Raw genomic sequence first — 27,337 nt, 5'->3', positions numbered from 1 at the left:
CACCCAAATGATATATTGCCCAGTTTTTTCTCTCCTCTTAAAATCAATGGCGTACCTCCATGTTATCTATAATGGTCCTTTTCTTTTTAACATGAGATATCTAGCCTATATTTTTACGTCACTGACCAGCACCTTATAATGCTGCATTCACCTCAGACCGCATGGGGATGCCCGTTACATGAAGAAGGATTTTTCACTGACTCAAATGGGGGATTACCTCATTTCCATAACATGATCAGAGGACGAGGGCGTGATAGACACTTCTGATGAAAGTACAGCTATACCTCACATTGACATCACAATGTGCTCCTCTCACTGGGTGATGGGCGAGTGGGTGTGTTCAACGGAGGGGGGATTTCATTCATAAATACAAATAGCTTTAAATCCCCAAAATTAAAACGAAAGATCGGGGAATCGTTTGCGAGCTTTTTGTCTCATGGACCACATGAATTATACATAGGTAAGTTTGCCTGTTTTGTTGTCATTCATACATTGTTTCTATGATGCTTGTCATAGGATGCGCTCAGCGTCTCAAAATGACATCGTGCGTTATTGCAAATGATCATTTAAAATGCGGAGAGCGTATTCGAGAAGCCAATGGACAGTTTTGGAAAACAGGCTTTGATTATTTTGTGTTTAAAAAGAATAGCATGAACATGAATGTTTTGGGGAATTAGAGTAACAGTCATCTACATTGCTTTAGCACGTCTGTCTATGGATGATCAAAATCGCATGCGTATTCGGATATCGTTAATCGATATAAAACGAATCCATTTAAAAAGCCAATAATCTATACGAAATGCTCATTTAAGAATATACACCTATAGGAGTAGTCTATATGTTGCATAATATTGCTGATCTTTACAGTTATCACTCTGGCTTAAGACTGATTTGGTATTATCTTTTGAAAATATCGACTTTATGGTGTCGAGTTATAAAGCATGATGGTGTTGAAGTTTACTCTGAAGACACCATTCATTGTTTGATAGTTGATCTGCTATACTGTAAAACATGGTTTGACAGTTAATTTATAATCTAATTTAACTGGTTTAATATATATATATATATAGGTATGGGTAGTAATACTTTTTGCATTGTATACATGTACGTAACTGGATTACTAATGTGTATTTTGTCTTACTGTACTGGCAGAGTTTTTATAGTCAAAACAAGTAAAAAAATGTACCAGTGCTGAAGAAGTAATCCAAAGTATTTAGATTACATTACTGACCTTGAGTAATCTAACGTAATACGTCACAAATGACATTTTACAGCATGTATTCTGTAATCTGTAGTGGAATACATTTCAAAAGTAACCCTCCCAACCAGGGCTGGACTGGTAATCTGGCATACCGGGTCTTTTCCCGATGGGCCGATCATGGGCGGAATGGCCATCGGGAGAGGGTGTGTCGTCCGCGAAACATTATGAATGGGCCGCGATAAGATAAAATTAGCCGTCGTGTTATGCAGAACTGACCACAAAACAGCGCCGCGATATGCAGAAAAGAAAAGAACAACACAACCCCCCCACCCCCCTTCCCAGTCCAGCCCTGTTCCCAACCCTATATATATATATATATATATATATATATATATATATATATATATATATATATACGTATATTTAGATTTAAGGTTCAGATCACATACAAATAGCTCTTTAAGGTAACAACTGAATTTTTTACAGTGTCTCAAAACACAAGTCTGAATTATTTAGAGGAATCGCTGTTATATGGATCAGTAAACTGAAATAAAAGTAAATAATGTTTGCTCAAACAGTTAAGTGTGCAATGTACAAACCATAATCACTGTTATATGGTTCAGTAAACCAAAATAAACCAGATTCTTTCCATTTTTACTGTGTCTTTAACAGCATATTCTGAAACATACAAAGATACGTCATTGTTAAATTGATCAATTAACCAAAGTAACACAAACAATAGAAGACTGGCCACCACAAAAGTATTGACAGTGACAAAGTAATAACAATGTCATTAAATCTGAAAGAATAGTCCAAAACACATTCAAAGGGAGTTCCAAATTGATCTCTTGGGTTTGTTTTTATAACTGTAACTAATAACGCAGAATTATGCTTCAGAGAAGCAAACATTATTTTCTGAATGCTTAATGTTTATGACTAAGAGAGAGAGAGATGCCGTGAAAACATGTAGGTGGGCTGAAGCTGAATGTGTATGCAGCAGAAGCTGAAGACTTTGCAGTTAAGACCCTTTAAACATACTGATCTCTGTCTGCATCGCACATTCACACACACACACACACACACACACACACACACACACACACACACACACACACACACACACACACACACTGCCTTCAGACATGGGAGGAAAGGCAGCATCGCATCATTGAAGAAACAAGGACTAGCACAAACTGTGATGTGTTTGTGTTGAGCTGTTCGGGAGGTGAGTGTGCAAGTCAGAGATGGTTTTTGTGGTTTATGCAGAAAGATGTGGCATTAATGGTATTATCTGAGATGGGGAACATATGCTGCCAGGCCTCAGCCACTGGAAGCCAGAAACATAAACAGATAATGGGAAGGGAAAAATAGAAAATTAAATATTACCATTGTTATGCAAACTGCTTTCTTTTGCAGTTTGCATAACAACTGCAACTGGTATATATTTTGGTATACCAGGATTACAGTTTTTATAAGCATTCATGTACAAGATTTGCATGAATTATGAAAAATACTGTTGTTGAATGCAGTATATTTCTAGTATTGTATGCTCATTTTGTAAATAAACTTTTCCCTGCAAACCTTAAAGGGATAGTACACCAGATTTGAAATTATGTCATTATTTACTCACCCTCATGCCATTCCAAGCCTTTTTACTTTATTTTTTCCTGTTAAACACAAAAGGAGATGTGTTGCAGACTGTCCAAGCTGCACATTTTATCTTACAATTATCTTAAATCATTTAAAGACTGTGTTGAATACCACAAAAAAAGGCACTAACAATGGAAGTGAATGGGGTCAGTCCATAAACATTAAAATACACACTGTTTCAAAGGCATAGCCAAAAGATGCAAACATGATATGTGTTAACATGATATTAGTGTAATAAAATTGCCTACTAACCTTTTCTGTGTGAAGTTATTGCCAATATTAACTTTGTTGCCATGACAACATAACACCAGTAAACCCTATAATTGATTTTATCACACTAAAATCATTTAAACATGTATGGCGTTCATGACTTGTGGCTATAATTTTGAAACAGTATTTTAATGTTTATGTGCTAGCCTCATTCACTTCCATTGTAAGTGTGATCGCAAATAAAGGAGGGAAAGAACGAAATAATTATTTGTGGTAAGCAACATTATGATACAAATGCTTTCAATTATTGAAACTCAGAACATTCCTTTAACGGAGACCTGGAATTCAGACTCCTTCTTTAGTGCCATATCCAGCTTCAAAGTGGCTGCATGACTTCCTGTAATGTCTTTCTCAGGGGGGACACTCTCTCTGGCCTGGACCATGAGCAATGAGTCTGCCGTATGGACCAACCTAACAGAACACCCCACAGTAAGTCGACAGACCCCCTTTTTGCTGCTTCTTCCTGCTGGTAACTTTCAATTCCTCCATTGTCTCGTTCTACAGCCCTATCCCCAGACATGCAAATAGAAAATATCCTGTTCTGTATCCTTCCTAATTGGATCCATTGTGAGATCTAAGCAAATTAGCCCCTGCGAGAGAACTTTGAGTCAGACCGAATCCATCGCACAGTCAAACAGTGTAATAGAGCATCCGAACCCAGTGTTACTAACAGGAACTTCAATTACCGGCATAAGCATCGTCATTTGATTAGTTCTAAATACATTGTGAAAGTGGACAGACAGTGACTAAATCTGAGATGTTTATGAGCTTCAATCCAAGGTTGATGTGGCTTAACAAAGAGAGATCAAATGGCTTTGGCATTGACTCTTCTTAGCACTTTTAAAAATAGAGGTTCTTCAATGGTTCTTTGCACTTTTTATATAGAACCATTTTTGTTTTAAGGGATACTTGCAAATTCAGTAATTTACTACCCTTCCAACCCCATATGACTTTCTTTCTTCTGTGTTGTTGTGAACTTGTACTGACACCTAGTGGCGTGGATGTGTTGATGCCATTGTAAAAATGTACTATTCACTGGGTGTATATTTTTCCAAGTGTATCTGGGTGTATGGGCTGAGTTTGGAATTGCATACTACTATACTACTCATATAAGTAGTATGGGTATTAAGCAATTTCAAACTAAGCCCATGTCTGCATTCTGCAAGACTACAAGGAACACCCACTACATGACGCATCCACTCCAAGGAACACCCCCTTGAATCTTAAAGCGATTCCATTGGCTAAAATAACTTTTAAAATCCAACGCAATCGCTGTATGATTCATGTTGTCTTAACTGTGTAAATATTCAAATTATTACATAGGTTTTACCCAGCCAAATTATATTTAAAAGGTTAAAAGATATATATATATATATATATATATATATATATATATATATATATATATATATATACAAATGGCTATTTTTGTGATGCCACAAATTAATCTGCACTTCACATCTTTTGGGATTGACCCTCTACACAATTATTTTGTCATTTAATTAATGAAAATGTGCTTTTGGATTTCTCAGAGTTGTTTCAGGATGTATTGTTTGGTTTTATAGCATCAGCAAAACAAAAAGTAATGAGTATTTTATTATTAAACTTTTATTGCTGTTTGCCAAGTTTCACATTCACAAAAGAAACTTCAGTAATCAAAAGCCCTTTTTTTGTATTTGAATAGAAGTCAGGCAATACATCCAAACCATTTCACATTCAAAGAACACAAAAGCTTTTAAGACTGTAAACGTAAACCTGTGCTACCTCTTTAAATTTGTTAAGCGTTGAAACGTAATATTCTGTGCTTTTATACTTCATGCCTTTCTGTCTTTTTTTTTTTTTTTTTTTTCTATTCTATAGAACATTATTTAATCTAAGTCTATACACTTGCACTCTTTATGTATGGTTTTTGTTTATATCCTGGAAATAAAATAAAATAAAATAACTGTGTAAATACAACAAATAATAACTTTTAAATTAAATGTCATATATTATATTATTAAACTGAAGATATAAATGGTAAAATAAAAAATGTCTCTGTACTGTTTTCTTCAGTTCACTCACAAGCTAACCAGTTAGCCTATTAGCTTAGCACACGGCTGAATTCTTCTCCTCTTCATTTTCATCACTTTTCTCCATACTGTCGCCATCTAGTTACACGGTGGTATGTTGCATTCACTATCAATTTTAAGTTGCTGTATGTTTATTCGTTTTACAAACTTTTCATTATTTAAATCTTTGTGGTTAGGTTAAGGGGTAGATATAGGTGTAGGGTTGTTGAATTACTCCTAATAACAACAACTATAGTGTATATATGTGACATCGAACTGTTGCAAGACTTCAGCATTTCTCTGGATATTTGAAGGTGAGCATAATTTGTAGTGGGCGTGCCTTGTAGTAGTCTTGCAGGACGCAGATAGACCATTCTCTTTTAATCAGCTCCTAAGTTCAGTAGTTAGGGCACTGATTAGGGAGTCGGCTATTTCTAAGACTCTCTCAGTCACAAAAATAATTCGAGTGCACATTCGCTCTCTAAGAAAATCAGGGAGCATCGGTTCACACTATGGTCCCTTGCTGGAAATGTCGGCAGGCCTCCGTTAGATGATGAACGCAAGCATAAATATACAATGTCAAAGCCTTCATTTATCTTTGAAAGAGAATGATCTTTCATCCATAATGTTTATGAAAGGCAAAAAAAAAAAAAAAAAACGTTTAAATATTAGAGTAAAAGATTAAAAACACTCTCCTTTGTATATTTATTTATTCGTGTAATTTATCTTTCATAGTAACACTATGCATTTTAATATCTACAATGAAAATGCACAATAGTGTCATTAATACAGCGATGTTGCTTAATTATACCAGCTGTGTCTAAAAGCGCGGCATCGTAATCATGCTGCAGGTAATTAAGTGTGGATGAACACTTTTGCAAGTGCCTGAGCTAGTGAGCTAGGGAGCTGATTGAGACACATCAACAGTCAACCATGATAAATGTAATGCTTGAGTGAAAGTATTCAATAACAGGGCGGTTACTGAGATGAAGCTTGGGGTATTAACTAAAGTTAAACTAAAGATAACTGAAAGCGCTACTAACTACATTTTACAGTAGCATGACCGTAGTTAAGCTATTTCCAGCATAATGTGACTTTTTCAGTAACAACACATTTAGTTTCACTCTTACAAATTTACCGTGGTTTTACTACAGTAATACTTTTACTACTTTTTTAAAAGAGTATCTTGACCATAATGTATCTAATTTACGCTATGGGTAGCTAGTAGCTTGGGAAGTTTCAATGTAGCATCCCCAACACTTATGTGATCCTAACATGGCCGCCCCCCATGAGGGGACCCACTCCATGTAGAATAAAACAGCTTTTATAAGGTTACTGATATGACTGGAGTCTTCATCTTGTGTGAGTGGTTATGGATGTATACATGTGTATTAAAATAACAATTAATTTCTTTAGGAGTACAACTTTTTTAAAGAGGAAAAAAATACTGAGTTCACCTTTAAGAGTTCCCCAGTTCTCCTCTGAGAACATCTTTCTCTCTGGCTCTGCTAGGTTAATGGCGTACTGCCCCCAGTGATTAATTGCGTGCTGGCATTTATAGATTAACGCTGCAAAAAACGAGTGCGGAGAAATAAATCTTCCTATCTGTCTAATTTTGAAACTAATGGACCTGCTCTTAATAAACAGTGCACTCTTTGCTCTTCATCTGAACAATGACGACTGAGTAATTAGGACTATGTTCTTCTCCACCAATGAAAAACTGTATAATGTAAGAGTAATTGCATGGTTCTACATGTATAGCCCAAAGGCTTGTTCAGGCCTTATTCTTATGCATTTATTTATAATTCTACCCATTGAACACCACTGTGGATACATGGGTGAAGATGACAATTAACCAGGTGGCAAGACAAGAGGTGCTGTATGCCTTTGTGCTTTGATGTCTTTGAGGAAGAAACCTTCTGTCTTTTTCTCGCTTGTCTCCATTGCAAAGGTCTTCGCCTCAAGATCTTTCTAAACTCGTCTTGCAGCCTTTGGCGTAGCGAACACTGCACTTAACATCTCAATTTGGAAAAAAAATCCCCCATACATGGGTCCTCCTCTCCAGGGCCCCACAAAAATGATGAGAAGCCAGGCTTTATGTAGTATTACTATAGGGGTCAATATTGAACAAAGTGGCTTTCATGTGGAAACTGTCTCTGGCTTATGTCTATGTCAGTAAAATTGTAAGACTTAAGGTTCTTCATTTCATGAGACCATTCAGTTGCTCCTAGTTCTACAGTTTCTACAGATTTAATCTCAAAATCTAGACTGCGTGCCTAATTATTAGCAAGTGAGTATTCTGATCTTATCATTATTTCCATGCACATTTTCCAACCTCAAACCATATAAACTTGAATGCTTATTGGATTCAATAATTTTCAGGTGGTATGTATTTGTGTAATGAGAGAGGGTGTGGCAAAAGTGCACCTTATATCAAGGTGTGCGTTATTAGGCAGCTTCATTACCTCTGAAAAGTAAAATATTGTAAAATACCTTTCAGATGGATGCAACACTCTTGAAATAGCTAAACTATTGGAGCGTGACCACCGGACAATCAAATGTTTTGTTGCGAATAGTCATCTGGGTTGCAAAAAACGCATGGAGAAGAAAAGGCGCAAAATGACTGCAAAAGACTTTAGAAGAATTAAATGAGAAGATAACAGGAACCCATTATCCTCAAATGTTACCATATTCCAGAACTGCATCCTACCTGGAGTGTCCAGAAGTACAAGGTGTCAAGTGCTCAGAGACATGGACAAGGTCAAGATGGCTGAAACATGACCACCACTGAATATATTCACAAGTTGAAGCATCAAGATTGGGCAAAGAAATACATGAAGACGTGAAATGAGAGTGAATCTTGATGGGCCAGATGGATGGGCCCATGGCTGCATCACTAATGGGCACAGGGCACCACTTCGAGTCAGGTGCCAGCAAGGTGGAGGAGGGGTACTGGTATGAGCTGCTATAATTAAGGATGAGATAGTTGGACCTTTTCGAGTTGAAGATGGACTGAAACTCAATTCTCAAACCTTACTGTCAGTTTCTGGAAAGTACTTTCTTCAAGCAGGTGTACAGGAAGAAGTCCTCAGCATTCAAGAAGGCCATGATCTTCATGCATCCAAGTACTCCACTGCTTGGCTAGCCAGCAAGGGCCTCAAAATAATGCCCAAATAATGGCTTGGCCCCCTTCCTCACCTGACTTAAATCCTACTGAGAACTTGTGGGCCCTTCTCAAGCATGAGATTTGCAGTGAGTGAAGACAATACACTCTTTGAACAGCATTTGGGAGGCTGTGGTTGCTGCTTCAGCGAAAGTTGATTGTGAACAGATCAAGAAACTGACAGACTCCATGGATGTAAGGCTCAAAGAAGGGTGGCTATATTGGCCACTGAATATTTTTGAAAGGCCAAAAATGTAATTCAATTGTCATTTTGTTACTAATTTGTTGCACCTACTCTTAAAAATAATTTTTGTAATTTTGTTGCCTAATAATTGTGCACACTTTCAGGTTTGAGGTTCAATATCATTTTGGAGTGACTGAGAGCATTGTGTTTGTTCAATAATAAAATTAATCCTGAGGAATACAATGCGCCTAATAATTGGGTACGCCGGGTAAATTGAAGTCATGGGATTTTACTTGCAGAGGGAATTTCCTTGTAAGAATACATTGTATTCAGACTAGTGTTTCAAGCCTCCAAACTGATTTCTCTTTCTCTGGTGATTTCCTAGGACGTCCCCCTGTCATCAGGGACACAGAATGGCTATGTCCTCCTGCTGGTCCTCTTGTCTATCTTTGTCGGGGGGACACTAGTCCTGCTGTCCATCCTTCTGATTCTCTGTCGCCGCTGTTGTGAGGGGGACAGGCGACATGCGTGGTAAGATAAACCCTTTTTAGCCACCCATACATACATTGTCATGCGATGACATGTTCTTGTATAATCAACCTTTTTGGTTCTGGTAGAACATTCCTGTTAAACAATCAGATCTTAAGTTTACGGTTTAAAGCAACAATATAATTTCCATAATTATAATCTAATTTTTATGGCTGACAATATATTACACATAATACATAACAGTAACATTAAAGTTCAAATGGAATTAGCTGATGCCCCTGTGAAGCATACAATGTTCAGCCAATGAAATGTTTTCTCAACACATTTATCACAGCATGGCTGTATTTCTCAGTGGCTGGTGAGGTGTACAGTCTGCCTGCTCTCCAGGCAGCCGGGAGGAGTGCAGACTCGCACAAATGGCGAGTATAATGAGATCTCATAGCAGCCATCAGCCGCAATAAATCACTCCTGGTGCGGGAGAGTGCACTCTAGCCGACACCCACTAAAACACACTCATATTGCCACCATACACAGTGGTTAGAAGACTGGAAACTAATTTCCAGTTTCTCATTACCAATGCCTTATGGCAAATGAAGCTGTATATTGTTGTAATAAAGCCGCTGTTATTATTATCGCAATCATACGTCATTTGTTTTGATGTCATATTAGGTTTCGGATGTGAATTAGAGTTTTTAAATGAAAATTTGTAATTATGAATGATTTAAAAGAGATTGACATGAATGTCAATTTGACGCATTACATGTTTGCATTGAAGGTTCATTCTTTGCCTCAGGGCTAGCGATGATGCAGAGAAAAGTAATACAACATATATTGAGGAGGCCCAGCCAGTGCATGGTAAGACTTTCACCACATAACAAGCAAATGCATGCTTGTTATGATCTTTTTCTGTGCACATTAAACATTTAAATGCAAACCTACACAATAATTGATGCTTTAAATAAAATGTGTTGCATATGCACTGAAATGTTCTTGGCATCATATAAAGCTAATGCAAAGGAGACTGTTCAGTAATGCTTTACTTGAAGCTGGTGTATATGTAATGCATTATAATGGTAATCCAAATACATTAAATGCATTCATAGTGGTTTATAATATTCCTTATAATCAGTATGTTCTTGTAAATAGTTATAATCCTGGTTATAGTAATACTTAGGGTTGAATATAGGAATAATTGGCAATGTGGGACACTTAAACGTAATCATCAATCTTCTTCCGTTATTAAAAATCAGTATTAAGCTCATTTTAAACTAGTATGGGATGACGTTGATGTAGCCAATTGAATCATATTTAAAATTGTAAATGACAGATTATTAGAAAGTGTCCCATTTTACCTGTATTCATCCTAATTATTCACAGTTAAATAGCTTTTAAAAACTATAATACATTAAAACTAGTGCTGCCAGTTGATTCAAATATTTAATAATGATTAATAGCATGAATTTTCATAGTTAATCACAGATTTTGAAAGTCCTGAACTTTGTCTATATATACAGTATACATCTTTTCCTGTCAAAATGCATTTAGCTCCTTCTTAGAAAAGAAAACAATATGTAACAATGTTTTTCCAAATTAAGCATTCCATAGTATAAAGATAGAAATGCTCTAAAATAGCTCCAATTCAAGTAACATAAAACATTTCCCAGTTGTAGGTTAAATAATTGAAATATATATTTCATGTAGTTTTGCGTTTTCATTACAATGGGCATTCATTCTCTTAAACCCTCATCCTCCACAATATATTAAGTGTGACCATCCACTTTGTGACAGCAATCGTGAAGCTGCATTTACTGTACATGATTTGCCGCTTTGAACTCAACATGAAAGCACATGCAGAGAATATCTTGTTTTACATTTAGCATTGGCACTGTCCATGTAATGATACTTTATCCGAATTGTCTGCAAAGAGATATCGGGGAAATGCTGATCGTGCGGGTCATGTGAATGTGACTAAAGTGGGTAATAGTAATTTAGTAATAGTAATTTTTCACGCTATTAATGTCCCGATTATGATCAGTTGAATGCCACTTTGGAGAATAAAAGTACCAGTTTCTTTCCATAAGAGCAAAATCTGTACATTATTCCTTATGGCTGCAGTGTATACTGAGGCCATCAAGCAAAAAAAAAACCCTTCCTCTGGTATAATATAATATAATCTGTTTCTCCTCAAACAGAGATTACAATTCGCATTGATGAATCAGACTGCCTGTCGGCAGCCAGCTCCCATGACATGGAGACGGAGCGTTTCCTCTCCACAGGCACCACCGGCCGCCGGGTCTCCTTCAATGAAGCGGCGCTCTTTGACCACAGCAAGAAACCACAGGAGAAAGGTCGAAGGTCAGCTGCCCACTCTTTTATACCGCCCAATCTTGACAAAGTGCCCCTATTCATAGCAGATACTGCTGCAGCAGACTACAGCCTTTATTCATATACTGTATGCATTTTGCAATCTGTGTTTATCAAGTCGATGGGTTGTTGACTAATAAAAAATATTTTCAACATCAAGATTTTAGCTTAAATTTTATATAACTGTATAAAGGACATGACATGTCATGATTGGTCACCCTTACTTTTTCCACTATAATTATCATTTTTATTTTTGTGTTAAAATCCCAATGAAATCACTTGGCAAACACAGGTTTCTTTCCTCTGTTGACGAATTGCCTGCTGTAGAAGTTCTGGCACTATTTTACCCACTCACAAGGCGCATGGATAGAAACAACAGGAATGGCAGGAATCCAGCAACACTTGCAGTGATAAACTTTATTTGACTTAAAATAAATAACATAAACCAATGCGTTTCGGCACGTAGGCCTTCATCAGTGTTCCTGTGCCGAAATGCGTAGTTTATGTTTATGTTATTAATTTTAAGTCAAAGTTTTTCACTGCAAGTGTTGCTGGATTCCTCTGTGCCAGACAAATTGCCTATTGAAAGTTTAGTGGGACATATTTAATGGTTTGTTCTATTTTAATTTTTGAACTTTTTAGAATTTTTTAGAACTTATGTTATGTCAAAGCCATGAACCATGATTTTTGCTACTTACTAGTTGGTTTCAGGTAGTATTGGGGAAGGAACTTTTCATTCTAGAGAGCATTTGACTGGACAAAAATCTGTGTAGGGCAAGATGAGTCATCAACATTTTTGGTCCATTTTTTTGGCTCTGGTATATTTAATACGAAATCAAAGAACAAACTGGTGTGATGTAATTTGGAACAAAATCTGGCCAAAAATGTATGAGTTAATTTAGGTGGTTCATAACAGTTCACATGGGCAAACTTTTAGGAAAACTTCTTACTGTCTGCTGAACACCTTGGTCCATGTCATCAGTAGGTGTGACCTGAAGCTTCACCTACTTTGAGGCCGACTGCTCATTCTGGTTACGTTGTTCAGTAAACATGAATACACCGGCTTTCAGATTTATTAGCAAACTGGTGCAAATTTACCTACATACAGTATGTACAATCGTTCACGTAGAGAAATTTTCCAAGACCATATCACGTTTTTGTTTGTTTGTTAGATTAGTCAACAAAAGGAATCAAATCTACTCAAATACTCTCAAGTGCCTATTTACTCATGTGCCATCTGTAGCAAAATCCATTCACACATCTGCCCAAAGTAAGATATACCTCTTATCATACATTTTTGTCTGGATTCTGTCCATTAACATTCTTTTATGCATCCAACTTTGCTATAGTATCAATGCCATCATGAATTACAATAACGAATATTATGGCTGCAGCTCAATTAATTCAGACCGTAAACAAGACAAATTAAACATTAACTACTGCATGTACACTCGCTGAGCACTTTTTAGGAACACTATAGTCCTCATTAAGTGCCCAACGTGGTCATCTACTGTTGTTGCCCATCTGCCTCAAGGTTCGACATGTTGTGCATTCTGAGATGCTATTCTGCTCACTACAATTGTACAGAGTGGTTATCTGAGTTACTGTAGCCTTTCTGTCAGCTCGAACCAGTCTGGGCATTCTCCGTTGACCTCATCAAACGAGATGTTTTTTCTTTTTTGGCACAATTCTGAGTAAACTCTAGAGACTGTTGTGCGTGAAAATCCCAGGAGATCAGCAGTTACAGAAATACTCAAACCAGCCCATCTGGCACCAACAATCATGCCGTGGTCCAAATCACTGAGATCCCATTTTCCCCACTTCTGATGGTGGATGTGAACATTAGCTGAAGCTCCTGACCCATATCTGCATGATTTTATGCATTGCACTGCTGCCACAAGATTGGCTGATTAGATAATTGCATGAATAAGTAGGTGTTCAGGTGGTGCTCAGTAAGTGCATATTGCTTTAAATCATCATCGAGTTGTTCGAGTGAATTCTATTGATAATGAGGCATAAAGTCATTGATAAAACATTTCAGTGTCACATAAGTTTTACATGTAGTCTTCAGCGTCCTCCTATTTAAATGTACTTCCATACGCCTCCCACTGCGGTGTGTGTGGGTGTCTGAATTTTTGAACCAGTATACTGTTGCTCAGCTGTTTCAAACTTCTTTTCACCCCTGAATGAAGAACAAATAAGAATTCTTAAGAAGTAAATGGGGGGCCTTTTCCAAAGTCTTCTAATAGATTTGCCAGTGGATAGTAAACAATTTGTTTTCAAGGTTTTTTCTTTTCAAGGTACATTTTTGTAGTACACTAGATGTGTATATAGATGACTTTTAAGCTAATAGACAATTTGGGACCAATGTGGACTTTAGATATTTAATATTAAAAAGGAATGCATGGTTTTGTAACCAGTCACCATCGTGTTAATACAGTGTGTATTGTAGAACATTCACATACATGTATACTGTCCCTTTGTTCTAGGAAATGTCATGCTGTTCAATTCGCTGACGTACTGTTGCGTGTATTAACCTCTTCCCTGTCTGTCTGAACTCAGGTACACGCTCACGGAGGGCGACTTCCATCACTTAAAGAATGCGAGGCTTACACACCTCCACATCCCTCCCCCCGCCCTCCAGATACTCACCATCCACGAGTGTGAGTCATCCCAGAACAGTATTGCCATGACAACGCGCCCCGTCGCTAAATCCAGCCTCTCGATTTTTCAGGTGACAGCCACATTGCTCTGCTAATAGGAGTTGGAATATGATGTCAGTCATAACAAGGACAGCATGAGATCGATTTTATTTTTTTTATTATCCCCCCCCCAGGTCAGTTAAGAAGGATCCTTTAAGAAGGATCTTAAAGGGATAGTTCACCCACCCAAAAATGAAAATTCTGCCATTATTTATTTACCCTCATTCTAAATTAAATTATACACAAATCAATAAATGTATGTCCATTTATATATTTAGAATTTGGGGGGGAGGGGAGATATTGTACAATCAGGTGGTCATTGTTGCAAAATAAATCTCTTTTCGATGATACAAGACCATTTGATTATCCTTTAAATGCAACATAAAAAGTTTCTCCTATGACATCATAATCCCTTTATAGAACTTTATCTTTTTGAGAGTGTAAGCCAAACTTTAAATTACTGCATAATTGTGTTTTTTTTTACCTTTTGTTTGTATTTAATACTTTCATAATAAAATAGCTCTTGGTTCCTCACAGCCACCAGTATTTTCACTACCCCAGACTGCCCTGACCAGCCGGAGCCTCAGTCCCAGCTCTGCTCTTCCTGGTGATACTCTTAATTCTATAGTGGACACAACATTCTGTGAGAGCATTGCAGTACCCGGTCCTGAGCCTACCAGCCCCTGTCTAGTGAGTAACACCCATATATATATATATATATATATATATATATATGACATCACATGCAGCTTTCCACGATACTCATAAAACGCAGTCCATAATGAATACACAATTACGTTTATTTGAGTCACAGCTACGTACTACAGCTTTTTCTTTAACAAGTGCTTGAAACAACAGATTTTTGTCTGTTACTCTCTTAAAAAGTAGCATTTATTTATTTGTAATTATCTTATCTTTTAATTATTCCAAGGAATCATCTCGCATCATCCCCATTTTACGTAGACTGCACTGGCTACTTGTCTCATACCGCATTCAGTATAAATTACTCCTCACTATATTTAAAGCTCTACATGGTCTTTCCCCTCCTTACATCAGATCGTATATGTCCCTACACACTATCTCGCTCACATATGTCTTCTGACTCTGGTTGACTACTCATCCTACATTACAAGCTGATATCACTGGCTGGCAGGGCTTTTAGCACTACTGCTCCAACATTATGGAACTCCATCCCACACTCCCTCCAGGACCTCAACACATACATGGTTTCAAAACCTACCTGAAAACATATCTTTTCCCTCTGTCATTCTGACTCTTAATTGCTCTCCCCTTCTGCTGTAATTTGTTTATTTATTTGCTTGTTACTTGTAAAGCGACCTTGAGTTTGTTGAAAGGCATGATATAAAATAAACGTATTATTATTATTATTTTATATTCATATTTCATATTGTAATACTATTATACTCCTGCACTGTAAAAACTAATTTTCTTAATCACTATTTTAGTTTTTCCAGTAAATATATCTAAACATCCTTAAAACAAGATGAGCTTACTTGACAAACTTGATTTTAAAACAGGTTTATGCTTAAAATAATAAAAACAATGTGACAATGGGGTAAGATGTGCCAGTGGGGTAAGATGTGCCAATGTGATAAGTTAAAATAAATCAAAGGTAAAACAAGTTTATTTTTCTTACTTCATTGCCAAATAGTTTTAAGCATAAACCTCGCTAAATTTAGTTACATTTTCCCCTGAAAACAAGACTTACTAAACAATTGCGCCACTTTTGCGCAAAACTGCATCTTATACGCTGACCACCAGTAATCTAGTTTAAGCAGGTTTTATCAGTGCTGAAATAATGCTGCATCTTAAGTATTTAAATCAAGTAACTTTTCTATGTAATTAGGCTCATTATAGATTGCACTTTATTCACAAAACTCAGTGATATTTGCCTGCTGCAATAAACAGTGCACTATTACCTTCAGAGGAAAGCAGGCTAAACAAAATGTGATATAAAAGAGATGTTTGAATACATTTTATCGATCATGTCAGAAGTAATTCATCAAATGGTGGAGAAGAACTTATCACGCTTTTACAGGGCACAATGAATTCTCAGTGAAATCCACCCCTTAATATCTTACATCATTCTGCTTCTCACGTAAATGTATCTGGTTTCAAGGATATCTAGAAAGTTTAGCTAGAAAACAATTAAAAAAATGCAGATTAAGACTTTTATTTTTTGCAGTGTAGTAGATTAAAAATGTTATCACTGGTTCTAAAAATATAAATAATATTATATAATTATTCTTTAATCATGGAAACAAAAACAGATGGAGGTAAGAGGAGGGGTCGCTAGGAACGCAGGCATCATTGGTAATGGTAGAGACCGCACATCTGCCTCAGCCACTGCCCTGTCCTCCTCTGGAGGGGCCCCACAAGGGCCCATGCTGCAGTTCTTCACAAAGCTCCGTCGGCATGCCAGCCTGGAAGGAGCAAGTCCCTATTTCAAGATCAAGAAATGGAAGTTTGACAGCAGCCAAAGGGCTTCAAGTCTGGACATGAGAGGTGGGTGACACATCCATGGGGTTTTCAGCATAGTTTTATTGAAAGCATCCGAAGTACTTGCAAGTCACTAATTTGAATAAACAGGCTACATTGACTGAATTGTTCCCTTTGCATATTGCTTTTATTCTTTTTCAATAGATTTGTGAAAAAAGAGATATTGAGAAGATGGCGTAAAATAGTTCTGCTGAATATAATGACCCCTCAGTCACCAGCAAGTGGCTTTTAACTGACAATGATATGCGTGCTGTTGTGTTAGAACAGCAGGCAATGAAAGTGTCATAGACTGTGTTAACCAAATGCCTTATTAAGTGCAATGTATAGGTTTTTTTGAAAGGAATAGTTCACCCCAAAATTTTAATTCTGTTCTGTCATTGACTTTTCTTTGTTGACCATAAAAATTGATATTTTGAAGAATGAAAGCAAACAGTGATCTGAGACTACCATACTCCAAACAGGACAAAAAGCACCATAAATGGCCATTGACACTGAATGCGTATCTGTATCCTCTTTTTCCACAAAGGTGTTCAGCGTTTTTTAGACATTGTGTCAGATAAATAAGAAAACAACTGCGTTCTGTTTTATGCGTTGTACTGCGTCTAGCTTTGTTTAGCAAATGAACGTGTTCGGTCTATACGACCCCTAAAAGTAGTCCATATGACTTTGGGACTATATTCCAACTCTTCTAAAGCATTTCAGAAGCTTTGTTTGAGGAATAGAATGATCCTGATGATTTCCTGATTCCATTCCCACCTCATCTCCCTTTGAAAGTGGTAAAAAAGCAAAAAAAATAAAAGTCTGTGCTACAAACTTTCTAAAGGAACAAGCATGATATTATCTGCATGGTATCTAAGCTGAAGTGACTGAATAAATGAAGGAAAAAATGAATGCATAAACATGAATACATGAATAACCATTAATGCATGGATGAATAAACTAACATGAATAAATGAATGAACTAACAAACGTGAATGAGCATTGCGTGAATGAGTGAATAAACATGAACGAAAAGGAATGAATGAATAACCATGAATTAATGAATGAACATTAATTAACCAATCAACAAACACGAAGGAACATGAATGAGTGAATGAACATGAATAAATTAATAAAAATGAATTAATGAATGAACATGCTTGAATGAATAAACATGAACAAAGAAATGAACAGAGGAAACAGAATGTTGCTTTTAGGTTACAGTATAAAGGTATTCATTATCTTTATTTATACCCTAAAAAAGGAAGTGAGATAACTGCTGTTGAAATGGAAAGCATAAAAAGTGTTATAAACCTGCAAAGTGATCCATTTCCTAGCCTTAGGGGATGCAAAGCAATATTGAATGTTTCTCTGCTTTTCATTTAGCCTATGTGTTGTGCATTACCTTGTAAAAATGATTGAAGACCTCAATAGAGGTTTATTGCCTTCATGTGGCAGAGTCAGTCAGATACAGAGTTTGGCTTTTGTGTGCATGTGTACCAGACTGTAGAATATTATCTCAGCCAAGACAGAGCTGCTGTATTTGGGTGCCAAGACTCACTCTCAAGCAGATGGCCAGTTGACGCAGGACTCTTCCCTTCCAAAGATGTTTTTTTTTTTTTAAACCTAAGACCGAAAGAGAGCATCCCAAGAGCTTTTCCATAGTTTGATAGTACAGCGATCTCAACACATTTATAATCAAACTGACAACATAAAAGCATAAGCACATTGCGGTCTTAGCTTATGAAGAGGCTGAAGCCGTTGAAAATCAAGTCAGTAAAAGAAAACCATATTTTAACCTGCTGATGTCTTATTGCTTAAATTAGTTTATAGTCTAGTAAATAAAAGTTAATAATGTTGACAAATTCTACAGATGAATAATTTGTCAACATTATGAAACAATTTTGAACAGCACACTATATTGTAAATGTGAACTCATATATGCAATTAAAGTCAGGCCCATGGGGTCAATGAGCATCAACACAATACACAAAATATAAAGGGCAAAAACTGCTGTGCATCCCAAGACAACTGCATTAAAAAATATAAATAAATTCCAGAGGCATCCAAAGCATTGTATTCATTTGTGATCACCTCAGCAATTCAGTGAAATGTCTCGAGCACAACTGCGAATTCCCATTATTCCTCCTCATTCTAAATGCAATTTCAAGCCAGCTGACCCGTAACCAAGGAAGTTTGGGTTAATGAATGATCATTTTGAAGGAAAATGGATGAAAATACACCTTGCCATCTTCACCAACATGCGATGGATGCTGTTTTATCTTAAAACATTATTTTTATGCCCAGGAATAAATTAGAATTGGAAGATTTTCTATGTGGACTCAAGATCTCTTGACTGTACTAGTTTTCCTAAAATTGGGAGACTGGTTAACTGGTCAGTTGTATATTGTGTTGTCTCTCAAAATCAATGTGGAAGGAAGAATATTTGTTAGAATTGTTTACTGAGACTGCACATATCAATTGTAGGCATGCAGTCTGGCTGCTTTTTGCTTGTTGCAAAGCTAGAACAAATCCAAGAATTGATGAATAACATTCATGTTGTCCCCAAAGGCTCTCCCAAACGGAGGCAGTTCCAGAGGCAGCGTGCAGCAAGCGAGAGCATGGACCAAGAAGAACACGATGCCCATCATATCGACCTCATCCAGTACATTGCTCGCACCAAGGATGTGACCTACTGTCCCACCTGGCCCAGACCACGCCTCTTATCCCCCCCTTCCACACCCCCACCCTCCCTCGGCAGGTATCTTTAATTGCCTCGCCCATGCATTTGCTATAGTAACCATCTGCCTCTTCACACCTCATCCAGCAGACTCATTCCATGCTGGATTGATCTCAGTGTGCTGATAGCATTGCCTTATCATGGCATCATCAGCTTGTTTACAGTTACATCATGAAGAGAGAGTGCCAAAGTAACATTGCTTTGCTTTATAAGATGGAGGTTGTTTATCAACCATTTTGTTTTCTTGAATTGAGGTAAATACCATATGGGTCCCTTTTGGTTATTTTAGCAGTTGGTTTGCATTTTTCCCATGTGTTTTTGCATAATAGTCCAGGAAGGTCAATACACATGGGTTTCACCATTAGAATATTTGTTTATATTTGCTTACTTATTAAGACTTGCCCATATTTGCGGCTGTGGAGTGGTCTCCTCAAATGAACCATCACAGAGTGAGTCACTACCATCTGTGCACTAATCAAGGCATCTGTTTTAACATCTCTGAACCTGGGCACAAATCTATCATGAAATAGAAAAATAAACAAACTTCGTATATTTGACATAGACCTACACTGACATAAACATGATATTATGCTATGTTGCTGTATTTTCTAACACTGTAAAAATTAAAAGATACTTGAAGCACCATTTGGGGTTCCTCAGCAACCACACGCTGGAACCCTCTGGAAATCGATCAGACACCCTTTGAAATGTATCCTTTTTATGGTATCCTATTACATACTCAAATATCCTATGCATGTCCTCAAGGAATCTCAAAATATATTTCAAGTGCCTTGAAGCCTTTCATTTATGAAGTTACTGAAAGAATGGTTGAAAGTACTAAGAGTTCTTAACAATTCTTGCAGGAACTAAGAGTTTCTCAGAGAACTGGAAGGGTGTCTGGAGGATCTACAGAAGTTTCTGCCGTTGTGGCAGCTGAAGAATTCCAAAAATCTACATTTAAGATTATGAGATTTTCTGACTTTGTGTATGTGCTGATCTCTGCAGGTTAGAGGTGGAGGTGATGGTGGAGCCCAGCTGCAGCAGAGCAAGTGGCCAGGGGGTGATCGGCCTCCCCGCCAATCCCTCTTCAGAGGAGAGTCTTGGAATGGGCTGTCGCCAGGAGAGCTTAGAACCTCAGACCTTGTACCGTGATATCTGGACTCTTCGTGCCTCTCTTGAACGGTATGTCTCCTCCGACCAAAGCAGCAACAATGACAAAGACTCAGTCCGTAGTGATGCAGACAGCGTATGTTCTCTAGGGGGTAGAATGGAGATGGGAGGGCTGCCTAAATACCCTTCACAAGATATTGGAGATGAGATGGAGGGGGATGCCGACTTGCCTGTAGACGAAGGTCTGGAGAAAGGATGCAAGCAGGATAGTGTAGATTCTGAAAGGGGAAGTGACGGAGAGTCAGGAACCCGCAAGCTCCTGCAAATGGACAGTGGTTATGCATCTATAGAAGCTCCTTCACGAGCTCCTGAGGAGCTGCGGCTGTTTGGAAGCAGCAGTAGCAGTAAAGACGGCTCAGCTGTGGAGCGCAGGCACTTCTTCAGTTCTGGACGCAAGGGGACAGTGTGTGAAAGCTTTGACACAGACATCTTTGATGAAGAACTAGAAGAGGAACCTGCAGGTGCTAGTGGTAGCGTGGATGGAGTGAAAACTGATGAGAGCACAATCCTGTGGTCACCCTATGGCCAGATGTTCACTCAACGGGACGCTCAACCTCATCCTCCCGTCCTCTCTCGGCGTGATTACAGCATTGATGAGAAAACAGATGCACTTTTCCATGAGTTCTTGCGGCATGATCCGCAATTTGATCAACAAGAGTCTCCACTGCGATCGAAGCATCGTTCCCGTGTGCACCTGCGCAAACAGTGGCAACGTTCCAAGCAGTACAGTGACCCCGGCCAACGCTTCCAATCCTCTTTTGACCGGTACCGTACTCCCCTCCGTCGTGGTGAAACTGTCAACTATCCTCTAGAGACTAGCTACCACAGCACACTCCCACGAATTATTAGTGCACCAGATGAAGAGAGCAGTGAAGGTGCGACCAGTACTCCCGATACACCAAAGGCACTTCAGGACACTACTAGTCAGGATACTGCTACTGATATGGACTCGGTCTCGGCAAAGGACACCAAGATATCTTCCAACACTGATAGAAGTGGAACCTTCAATGAAAAGGAAGTTCTTGAGGCATCGCTGCCCCCTCCAATAACTGACACTACTGGGGAACAATCAGAGAACTCTAGAAAAGCACAGCTACCCCCTGAGCCTCCGGATGAATGTATACCCGAACAGCTTGCTAAAACAAGCTACGGCCCACAGACAATCACAGAAGAGCTGAGCGACAAACTAGCAGCTACCCTCGAAGAGCGGCTGTACTCGGATCTCCGCAGAACCAGGGAACAGCCTGAGTGTAGTGCGGTGACTGTGACCTACACATCACCTGATCACAGTCCAGTGTAGCATGTGGCTCCTTTCACCTCCTCAAACAGGGACACTTCACAGCAACTACAGGTCCAAAGTTTTGATTGCTTTTTGTCTTTGATCTGGAACAGGTTTGCTTTGGTCATTTCAATAATTTTCATGTCCTAGATGCTGGTAGAGATGTTTCTTCCATGCCCAGTGTTAAATATATGGAGATTAGGGCTCATACCTCACGTTGCTCAACATAGCAAGTCTTTAACAAATGAAATGTCAAGTCTTTGTTATTAAAGCTCTCCATTTAGCTACTTGTTCGAAAGCCAATATTTTCTCTGCACTAGGTAATCCACTGTGAAATTGGGTGCTATTAGATTTAAGATTAATTATATTTCTAAGTGCATGAATTTTATTGCAATGCTGCCTAGCTTGATGTCTGTTTATGAATTATTTTACTTGTTTAAAAACATAAAAAAATAGCCCTCCATTCAGTTAGATATGTATGTTTTGCTTTCTAAAGTTGTGGTAAAGTGAAATACTATTTATTATTGGCATTTGAGTTTATATTGTGTTGCTAGACCTGCTGTTAGAATTATTAACTAAATAATAATAATAATAATAAAAAAAAACATAATTAATCCTTAAAATAATTGGGATAAACTGTAAAAATGATCATTTCTTTGGGTAGACATGTCTAGTTACAATATGTCATAAAGCCTGTATTACAAATAACTCCACAATCTGTCAATGTGATTGCTATTCAAAAACAACAGCATTATCTTTGTTCTAAATGCTCCTTGTTAATGTCTTCATTTATCTGAAACACCATGCCATAGGTCCAGTTCCTTAGCAAAAATAGCTATTTCCCAGCCTAACTTCACAGTGTTTATAATCTGGGTAACATGATATGGAATATGAGTGGGGTTAGTTGCACTATAACAAGAGGCATGTTAGCTTGTTCCCCAAATTAGATCCATGATTAAGTGTCCTTGTCATTTAAAATCATTACCTTATAATTGAAGTACTGAATGGCTAAAACTGCCTCTTTGTGAGATACTGTAATTTTATGACCACTGTCTTGTTATTATTAATATTATTGTGCTTTTCATCATTAATTGTATCATTTGTTCTATATTGTTAGAATTGTGAGAATGAGAATGAAAATAGAACTATTTTTAATATATAGTGCCAAATTGTCAGGTAATACCAAGATCAAATGTCAGGACACAAAGAAAGCATAGTCTTGCAAAATAAGGATTATAGTATCTCCATTTTTGTACACACAGATATGCCTCTCTAAGAGTTTCATTCAGGCCTGTACCATCCTTTAGAGACAAGTTGTTTGTGAGGAGGGCATGCCTTGTCTTGCATGTGTTACATAAACCGAACTGAGTTTATTAGCATTATTTTTGTGTGAAGATGACCAAGAGAAGAATCCCAATAGGTGGACAATTGCACATGCTGCTTTTGGGGAATAAAATGAACAAAAGAGTCATTTTGTCCAAATCCCACTGCCCAGCATAAGCTATTGTTGTGGCCCTTGCTACAAAAGCCACTTTTCAAGTCAATACGAATGATCCAATAAAACCAGATCCTAAACGAATGGAAATCCCAATCTAGAATTCCTGTCAAAAGTGAACAGTGTCAGCTACTGCTCTTGGTTGGAGCTCACAGTAAGAGATGGATTCTGTATTGATCATTCTAGGTTTGATCATTTCGGGTTTGATCTTCTCTAGAGCATGCAAATGATTAAAAAACGATAAACAAACAAAATTGCTAAATGAAGATCTGAAATGTGTTTTTTTATATGCCTTGTAAAATACAGTATGTACACCAAATTAACTGGAACGTGTGCTTACATACCTGGCTGTTGGATTTTATTAACCATAGTCCAAATGGACAACCAAACAGTACATTTGTACAAAGGATACAGTAGAGTTATATAAGCACAATCGCAGGCACTAGAATAGTCTTGGACTTGGCATAATTATAGCTGTTACCATTGGGTAACGTATGCACAATCAAATAGCCTGTCTGTTGATGGATTTCAGTTTAGATTTACATGTACTGACAGATAATTGTTTAGCGGATCCACAGTTGAGCACCTAATGAGATGTGACAAGTAGAGAATGAAAAAGCTGGTATTATTATTTTTTTTTAAAGTATTTTACAGTTCTGTTATTTTAGATGTAATGCTTTGCTGAATGATGACATTTTGCCGTATTACCATTGACAAAAATAAAATTTCTTTGTATTGCTGGGTATATTTAGATGAATGAGAAATATAGCTCTGTGCAAGGTATATTTCCATGGAGAAATACAATCTGTATAATTGCTTGATATATTACTTAGTATAAGGGGCAGTTTACCCCAAAATTTTAAATTAGGTCGTCATTTACTAAAATAAAGAAGAAGGTCAACGATAACAGAATTTTCATTTTTGAATGAGCTATACCTTATGGCGAGACAACTAAAGAGGGAAAGCAAGAATAGCTTTCTGAACCTTTGTTTTGTTTACCTGGATCTCTTTATTCTAGATCTATTTTGAGGGACCAACCAATCTAAACATTTATTTTCATGTTATGTTTTCCAACTAGTCAATAAAGAATGATACATTATGACTTTGCTTGAGTCCTTTTTGTTATTTCAAGATCAAGAGATAGTCTGCACATTTTATTACTATCAGCACCTGTCTATGCTCCATTCTGCTATTCTCCATCTTAGGTGCTTAAATATCCCTTTGGGAACATCAAATATTCATATCAGCCAAGCTAATAAATTAAAGATGGCTGTACAGTCATTATGATTCTAAATCAATAGCAACCCCCGGTAACCAGGGAAAAAGGGAAGGGGCCTTTACTCTTGTTATAGTGGCTGTCAATCATTCGCATGAGAATGCAAACAGTAGAAATCATTGATAAATCCTATTCATTTATGGCCATATGACACACTGAGTATGTTCCTAATTTCAATTCAAGATTACTAACCAGGCAGTAATTTTGCCTGTCAATGGATGGTAAAGGTTTTGGAGATTCTTTTCTCCATGGGCAAAGTCTGAATATTTGATCATTACTCAATCTGACATCCAAACTTGAGGGTCAAAAACAACCCATAACCAGCAGCATACACTCCACTCAGAATAATGGATTAATGCAGTGTTCGTAGATGATGCGATGATGGAAAGATATATAGGAGAAAGACACTTGACTGATTTTTCCAAGAAATTCATATTGCTAGATGATTATATTACTAACCCTATCCCTAATGCCAAGCCTAACTATTAAATACACCTATTAACGTAGTAACTTCTATTAACGGTTTCTATCGACACTATCGGTTACGTTCAGGTTTAGTTTTTGTTGATCTAATACTTGGTAGAGCATTAACCTTAAAAAACCTCATCTGTTTGGGAGCTTTTAGCACCATACAGTCTACATTGCTATGTTTGAGCACCCCTACTGCCCAACACAGTGACACTGACTCAACCAATGGCATGCGTTAAGGGTGGGACTATCTGTTTGTTCGATAAACAGCATTGCAGCAGAAATTACACACTTACGCTTACATACATTTCCATTTTTTGCTCTATTACTCACACCCTTCTATGTTATTATATGAAAACATTTTACTCTAATGCATAATTTGAAAACTATACATTTTAACATTCTACAGACCAACCTCATTTACACACCTGACAGAATGTTGGATTTTGGATTCAGAGACCGAGCCTTGAGTCCGAATGTTAAGGTGAATCAAAAGCCCCAAGGAAGTGACACAAAAATTATGTTATAGCTTCAGTAAATGTGCTTTTCATGTCGAGTTTGCTTTCAAAACTCAAGGTTAGGTTTAGGTGATGGTTAAGAGTAAGGATGTCTTTTTTGTTCACCTCTCATTTATGTTTTAGGAAACTATTTGTTAGGTTTAGGTTAAAGTTTTTGGTTAGGGTGGTACATTTGACTTATTTTTAAAAATCCATCTAAAATTCACTTTAATATTCACATAATTTCACTCACTTTTGTTGCCACTGTCACATCATTTTAAAAGATCAGGCTGTCCAAAATACATTAGTAGCTGCCATCTTGGAAATTACATGAAATGATGCTTCTCACTGAATTCGGGGTTGATCAATATGCCCTGACTTATAACCCCAGTGGTTATTTTCAAGTAGGAGGTTGGAGAATTTCAAGTTGCCTGAAACACAGCATAACCCGAAATCCTTCCCTAAAATCTTATTGGACAATGTTGTTCCTAGACCAAAAGAATGTCCACTTTGACTAAGTTAAGGAAAGACTGTATCCCTTTCAGAGCTTAAAAGGACAACAGAATGGTCTGCATTACATATCTGTCAAGACTAGTAATTAAATCCTTTTTAAGTAGAATAGGCTCTGCATGGTCACACATTATTGTTTTAATGAGCATTTTCAGCTAATTAAAACCTCAGTTATTACTCAAGGAAAACAAGCAAAGAGAAGAAACAGCAGATCAACAGCTACGGCATCACCCTTCAGAGCTTGGCACTCATTAGGATGACTGTACCCTGTGAAGCGTGCTTGGTATACATATGCACCGCTCGAGGCTAGAGAGTACTATGCTTTCAACACTGTAGTGACAGCACATTTGGTTTTAGTGAAAGGAGTTATTTCATCGTGGTTTACTAAAAGCATACTGTCTCTTTGGCAATCTTGAGACATAGCGGATGGGGTTACCCTTGGAATCTAATCTGTGCTGTTATTCATTTATTCCTATAATGGAAGCATAAAACATTTGGGTTTGCTGCACTGTGCCTAGAACTGTTAGAAGATTCAAAGTCGCAGGAAAAAATAGCATCTGAAATATCTGAAATACATGAAACACAATATCTTGTGCAATCCATTAAGCAAGGATGTCCAGTGAGTCACCAGCAATGAACAAATTAATGGAGATAAAATGTAACTCACTCCCCACCCGAGCCATCAAAAGACTGCAGAATGGTACTCTGCTAGTGCACAGCATCAACATTTCAATGGCCCAATTCCCTTCTATCAGGGTGAGAAAGGGAGAGAGAGAAAATGCGTGGGAGACACTGGTGACTCAGAGAGGATAAGACACACATTTATTAGAAGGTCACTCAGGCTCCCCTCTCCAATTAAGCTGGCTGAAAATGTGAAAACCTGGTAACTGGTATTTTCAACATGGCAAGCTTCAGAAACTTTGGAGGCACTAAACATGTGCTAAACATGATCAGATTCCCATTGGGGAAAAAACATGAATTACTTTTACATCTCAATTGTTTCTCCTAGACAGCAATGAAATTAGATGGAAAGCAATTAGAGACTCCAGCATTTTTCTCAGGAGAACAAGACCCCAGTAATATCCAGACTGATGTGAATTCCCTGCATTCCAAACAGCCTAAATGATGCCTTCGGAGAGCACTTTGAAAGGAAAACAATCAATATTGCCATGCTGTAAGGTCACTCCAATCAGAATTTATAATAAAAATGACTTTAAAAGTGAGTTCCAAGACCTTTATTTTTAAAACCCACTATTTTTTAGCACTCCACAGCTCTCACAGAGGATGGTTAAGTCTTCGAAGAGAATAGGGCTTAGGGATGATCACTTC

General features: G+C 37.5%; 1 protein-coding gene across 3 annotated transcripts; it reads left to right on the top strand.

Moving 5' to 3' along the window:
* The first annotated feature begins 250 nt into the window (after positions 1-250).
* On the top strand, positions 251-24,344 carry cbarpb (CACN subunit beta associated regulatory protein b). 3 transcript variants are annotated; one of them, XM_052123591.1, is made up of 10 exons: positions 251-460; positions 3,477-3,550; positions 8,905-9,050; positions 9,802-9,863; positions 11,201-11,363; positions 13,935-14,106; positions 14,612-14,764; positions 16,366-16,600; positions 19,145-19,334; positions 20,319-24,344. In XM_052123591.1, the coding sequence occupies exons 2-10, from the start codon at positions 3,503-3,505 to the stop codon at positions 21,781-21,783; spliced, it is 2,634 nt and encodes an 877-aa protein (XP_051979551.1). In that variant the 5' UTR covers positions 251-460; positions 3,477-3,502; the 3' UTR covers positions 21,784-24,344. The 3 variants fall into 3 exon arrangements, with proteins under 3 accessions (XP_051979551.1, XP_051979549.1, XP_051979550.1); XM_052123589.1 differs by having other exon boundaries at positions 252-460; positions 9,784-9,863; XM_052123590.1 differs by lacking the exon at positions 251-460 and adding an exon at positions 1,759-2,426 and having other exon boundaries at positions 9,784-9,863.
* Positions 24,345-27,337: the final 2,993 nt, after the last annotated feature.

This window comes from Xyrauchen texanus, chromosome 50 (assembly GCF_025860055.1).
Source record: "Xyrauchen texanus isolate HMW12.3.18 chromosome 50, RBS_HiC_50CHRs, whole genome shotgun sequence".
Taxonomy (NCBI): Eukaryota; Metazoa; Chordata; class Actinopteri; order Cypriniformes; family Catostomidae; genus Xyrauchen; species Xyrauchen texanus.
This window is presented reverse-complemented; position numbering and strand designations above follow the sequence as displayed.

Bases quoted from the DNA above. Each gene is read 5' to 3' on its own strand.
- cbarpb (XM_052123589.1), top strand. From the start codon at position 3,503: ATGAGCAATGAGTCTGCCGTATGGACCAACCTAACAGAACACCCCACA. The intron at 3,551-8,904 runs GTAAGTCGACAG...GTGATTTCCTAG, and splicing joins ACCTAACAGAACACCCCACA to GACGTCCCCCTGTCATCAGG. The intron at 14,107-14,611 runs GTGACAGCCACA...GGTTCCTCACAG, and splicing joins CCAGCCTCTCGATTTTTCAG to CCACCAGTATTTTCACTACC.